This window comes from Pteropus vampyrus, unplaced genomic scaffold (genome assembly GCF_000151845.1).
Source record: "Pteropus vampyrus isolate Shadow unplaced genomic scaffold, Pvam_2.0 Scaffold499, whole genome shotgun sequence".
In the NCBI taxonomy this organism is placed as follows: Eukaryota; Metazoa; Chordata; class Mammalia; order Chiroptera; family Pteropodidae; genus Pteropus; species Pteropus vampyrus.
The window spans coordinates 84536-90157 of NW_011889280.1; the positions used below are offsets into that span (position 1 = coordinate 84536).

At 50.5% G+C, this 5622-nt stretch overlaps 1 protein-coding gene across 1 annotated transcript in view; it reads left to right on the plus strand.

Moving 5' to 3' along the window:
• SAMM50 (SAMM50 sorting and assembly machinery component) overlaps positions 1–5622 on the plus strand; it is a 28320-nt gene that overhangs the window by 2816 nt on the left and 19882 nt on the right. The window contains exons 2-4 of the mRNA XM_023524840.1: positions 1083–1193; positions 2365–2466; positions 5021–5208. Of these exons, the coding sequence (XP_023380608.1) occupies positions 1083–1193; positions 2365–2466; positions 5021–5208 (401 nt within the window). The remainder of the gene's footprint in view (positions 1–1082; positions 1194–2364; positions 2467–5020; positions 5209–5622) is intronic.

Genomic DNA, 5622 nt, shown 5'->3' on the forward strand with positions numbered 1-5622 from the left:
GCTAGAGTTCTTGGTGTGCCCTGCGAAGATACCTAGTTGGACCATCAGAGTCTCTTAGGGCAGGGAGGGGAAAGGGGACCTGACACTGTCAGGTCATTCCCTTTCCAGAGAACCAGTGACATTATGGAGGACATACCGACAAGAGGCTGGTATTCCAGGGCAATGGTGACTGTGGCCCAGAGTCCCCTTTGCTGTGCGTACTGCAGATGTCACTCACTTCTGTGCACGTTGAAAATGCTTATTCATAGAGAACTGGTGGAGTAAGGAAGCAGCAGATACTGGTTAGCATGGTTTTCTCCAGTTACGTGGTACTGCACTGGACCCAAGTCCATTCCCAGAGTGTCCAGGAATCCCTGTGGACAAGCCAGCATGTGTATGAAACATAATATTGTATGTATATTGTCATACATACTGTTATAGCATCATGTCTCCCCAAAAGTACTAAACCAGGCACAACCTGCAGAATCCTTATTCAGAAGGTGCTTTAATGCTTTTGAGATGTCAGTTTAGGTTGAAGAAAGTGATCTCTTTCTGACCCATTTTATGAGCATATGCAGTTTCTCTTAGTGTGTGAATGAGACTTTCTGAACCAAAACGAACCTATCAGCGTCCAGAAAAATAAGTTTTAGTAATTTGAGTTGTCAGTGTTCTTATCCTAGAATGTATCCAATACTGATTTAAAAAATTAGGATACTTTCTGTAACAAGAAGAAAGCACATTCTTTTCCTTGACAGATGTCTTTCTGGAATCTTATTTTTGAGTTATTTTTGTCTTCAAATGGGCTTCAGGTGCACAGAACTAGATTTGCTGTAATCATCGGTTCTGGACAGTCATCATAGGTTTTTAAATTACTTTCCATCTTTGTTTTATTAACAATACACTGTACACCAAGAAGCTCACTACCAATATAAGATGCGAACATCAGCACTCGCTGCGTCTGCGCCCGTGCTCCCCACCCTGCCTGCCTCCACTCACCAGAGGAAACCACCGTACCAAGTCACCTGGAGCACCATCTAAAGACAGAAAAAGGCGTTGTTGTTTTGTATGAGTTCATTTATCTGTGGTTCCTCCCTCCCTTTCAGAGTTTGGAGCCTCTTCCACCCAGTGGACCTGATTTTGGAGCATTAGGAGAAGAAGCTGAATTTGTTGAAGTTGAACCTGAAGCTAAGCAGGAAATTCTTGAAAACAAAGATGTGAGTATTGTGTTGACGGGCTGGATACAGTTATTACTAGAAACATTTACTTCGATTAACATTTAGGGAAATGAAAAGGCATTAACCTGTCTCGGTACCTTTATCAAAGAGTTTGCAGCCAAGTACATTTTAGAAAGACTAGTGACTTTTAGAGAAATAGTTTCCGGTTTTAGAAAAATAGTTTTTCCTTGGTGATTATTTATGTGGGAAGTTTCCTCAAACACATTTTGTATTTGTGTTACTTTAAAAATCCAAAAGTATTTCAAAGACAAGCTCAAATTATGCATAAGTTTATATTCTGTTCCCTTCTCCCAGAAAAAAGGCCTTGGGTCTTAAATGAAACTTTTCCTAAACTTTGTTGATTTTGAAATTAAGTGCAGCTGAAGAAATATAAGCACATTTTCCGTTAATTCTTAAATTAAGATCTTTTCAGTGCAGTATTCCAATCACCTGTAAGTTATGTTTTTCTCATACTCCCTCTGACCTCTGCTTTATTTTTCCGTTACTCTGGACCATCTGCTATAGTATATACGTTGCCCATTTCTTCCCCCTCGAAGCAGGACTTTGTGTTTCGTTCACTGCTTTATCGTCAGTGTTTAGAACACTTGGCTCGTAGGTAGTCAGTGCATTTTTCTTGAACAAATTAAATACGTCTATTGCATATTCACTTTGCTATGTGGCTCTTATGAAAACAGTGGTGAGCGAGAAGCTGTTCCTATTTTTGACGAGTTTGCTTTCCAGTGAGGGGACAGGTGGGAGGCTCCGAGTCAGCGCTTCTCATGCCATGTGACTCCACACAAGATCTCCAGCAGGGCACATGCGGTTATGAATTGGGTTATGGTCACCGTTCCCCCAGGGGCCAGTGCTTGGGGAGCACGTTGGGAAGGATGCACAGGGGACCTCTGCGGCCTGCCGGGTGTAGGACTGACGTGATCCTTGATCATTTGGCTATGGAGACCTTGTGGACCTTGTTCACAGGAAGTACAGACGCAGCAATGGGTAAATTCAAGTCACTGTTTATTTGAAAAGGTGTGGGAAAAAAACAGAATTCAGCCTGGGATTAAGAAATGTGGATCATTAAACTTGAAAAAAAATCCTTGAAATTAATTTTAGACACTTGCCTTGACGCCTGACCTCTAGCCTTGTGTCTGTGTCCCCTTGTCATGTTCAGGTCGTTGTTCAGCATGTTCATTTTGATGGACTCGGGAGGACTAAAGATGATGTCATCATGTATGAAATTGGAGATGTTTTTAAGGCTAAAAACCTCATTGAGGCAAGTATTCCCTCTGCTCGGCATTCTCTCCCGTTCCCTTCTGAAGATCCTGTGACACCCGTGTCCTCCCATGCTGGGTGCCCTAGCCCAGCCTCTCCGCTGATGACTTTGCCTCCTACGGTGCATTTGCGCCCCACGCGGGACTCCTCAGTTCCCCGGATGCCCCCATGACGTGTGTTTGCGTTTGCCCTTATCCTGGAAAGGCTGGTGCTTCCCTGTGCTCTTCACCACTGTCTCAGCCTTGGAGGAGGGGCTGCCGGTGCTGGGTGCCCGCTGCTGGGTGCCGTGTGCTGACTCCTCCCCAGGCGCCCTGCTTGGCACTGTCGTGCACACGCCTGTGGGTGGCACTCGGTTGTCACCCACCCTGCTGTCTCCTCCGGCCCTTGCTCCGCTTATCCACAGTCGCTCTCCTCTCCTCCATGGGTTCCTTCTGTCCTTCCCACCCTGGGGCCTTGTTTACGTGCCCGGCAGGGTCACCAACAGCTTCCCCGTGGCCAGGTCCGCCGGCTCCCTCGGTCCTTGTTTAACTTGACCTTTCAACGGTGTCTGGCCATTCCCACTTTAAAAGTTAGGTGTTTTTTTTTGTTGTTGTTTAAAGATTAAAACAATATCTAAGTGTAGTTTAAAAAACAGTGTAGAGCAGTCTAACGGCATAGACGGTGTGGAAATGGTACGTGGGTTATTCCCTCACTGCCTGCCCAGGCTGGCCGACCAGCGGTGACCAGGCTGGGGTTCCCATGCCTTTAAAGAGCAGTCCCATTCACTGTGTCTGCGCCCCTTCCCTCTTTGACATTATTCATCATCATGGAGATCTCACATCGGCACGTACCACCTGCACAGTATGTCATCGTGCGGACTTTCCGTCACCTATTGTAAGGTTCGTTGACTAACATTTAAATTAATTGAGTCTTTCGCTCTCACGCACAGTGCCTTGTGCGTATGTGACAGTGTATCTGTAGGTTAAGTTCCCGTGAGTGGGGTTATTGGGTCGAAGGGCATGTGCTCTGGAATTCGAGCGTATGTTGCCATCTCGCCGTGCCGAGGTCACGCCAGCCGCACCCCTGCCAGCGGTACGTGAGGGGGTGTTTCTCAGCGTTGGGTGTTACCACACTTGCAACGTTCTTGCCGGCCCGTCAGGTGGAAAATGCCGTCTCCTTGTTTTAGCTTGCGCTTTCCAATTATGAACGAGGTTAGGCACCTTTTCCTTGTCTGTCAGCCATTCGTGTTTCCCCTGTGCGGATTACCTGTCGGCGTCCTCTGTTCCCCGTGGGATTGTGCAGTGTATTTTCTCGCTCTGTCTCTGGAATCTGTCCCTATGCTCCCTCTTTTCCCGACATTTCCCTTTCCTCGGCTCCCATGACTGTCACTCTCTCCTGGGCTGCTTCCCACCCTCGTCACATTCATTTTAGGCCCTGTCGTCAGCTTCTTTCCCTGTGGTCACTCGTAGGTGCTGGGTTTCCCCTCAGGACCAGCTTCCTGGGTGACCTCCCCCGACCCCTGGGTGACCCCGTCCGCGCTCCCGGTTTCACTTGCAGCCGCCGTAGCGAGGGCGTCCCAGCCTCCGCCTCCGCCGCTGCCCCGCCATTGCGCTTCCTCACTGACCGTGCCGCTGCCCACTGAGCGTTTCCTCACGGAGTCACCAGACGTCTCTGACCTGCGTGGCCGAATACTCGTCATCTCTGCCCACCCACCCCCGCCTGTCCTCCCATCCCCGGTCCTGCCTTCTGCAGAGGCACCCAGAAATGCCGAGCCCGGGGCCGAAAGTTCCCGTAGCCTCCTCTCTCCTGTCGTGCACTCCGTCTGCGACTGTCCTCGGGCTCTTGCCTATGCAGTGGGTGGAGTCTGTCCTCACCCCTAGCACCGTGACCTGTGCTTGACCAGCCTCCTCCACAGCCCCAGGTCCGACATCAGAATCTCTCCATCTTCCCTCCGTGTCCAGTCCTTCCTCCACGCCTGTCCTCGTGATAGCTCGTGTCATAAGGAAATTCCACCTGTCTCCCCTGCTGAAACCCTAAAGCAACCCCGCTTTCCTGCAGGGCGAAGCCCTTTCCCACTCTGCTTGCTGTGTGCCTGTCCCGCCTCCCCCTTCTGCCTCCACCTGCCCCTCCAGCAGCGAAGGACTCCTGGCGTCAGAGAGGACGGCTGTTCAACTGGAAAGGAAAACACACAGTGGTTAGAATTCAAGCGGCTTGGAAAGCCTCGCACGGCACACACCACGCCTCCCTTTCACCAGACGGAACCCTCACTAACCAGTGACCGCGAGTCCCCGCCAGGAAGACCCGCCAGGGTGTGTGCACTGGAGTTCGGTTCGGTCGTTGTTGTTTCTACAAAAGGGGTTGCAGCGTGCCCTCTGCTTCTGCCCGCGGCCTGCTTCTGCACTTCTGGGAAGGATTTTTTGTTGCTCCTTAGTGCTTTGTCCCTTCTTTCACGTGTCTGAGAAGTGTTCTTTTCTCGGCGACCAGCAAACAAGCAGGTGGTGGCCACCAGCCTGGCCTCAGAGCCCCCGTCCACGTTTCTGTATCTTGGAGGAATACATTCTTTCTCTCTCTCACAGGTAATGCGGAAATCTCATGAAGCCCGTGAAAAGCTGCTTCGTCTGGGGATATTTAGACAAGTGGATGTTTTGATCGATACCTGTCAAGGTACCTGTGGCGTCGTATCCCTGGGATGTCCCGTTGCATGCATCCCCGGGGATCCCAAAAGCGATCTGTGTGTCCAGGCACAGATAGCCCTGGAAATTTAGCAGGCGGACGGGGCTTGGTCGTTAGCAGGCTCAGGGCGGTAACGATGTGTGCGTCAGGCCGAGGGAAGGAGGCGGAATTTGAAGACATTTTCATCTGAACCCCTGGATGGTACCAGGGGTCTGAGAAGGATCCTGGAGGAGGGAGCCAGGCGGCATTCGGGATCGCCCAGCGGGTGTCCGAACGGGCTCTTGCAGATTCCATCTGAGCGTGTGCTTCGAAAGGAGGGGGGCGCAAGCAATTAGTTACAGTTTTCGTTGATTTGCGGTTTGCTATGGGAGACGGTCTGGGGCTGGAGTCACAGCTCTGCTTTTCGAGGTTACCCTGGACTCGTGGTTTTTCCATGGTGCCTCGTCACTTCATCGTGTCTAGGGTCCTGTGGTCCCTGAGGTGGCCGAGCACCATTCCAGCGTCC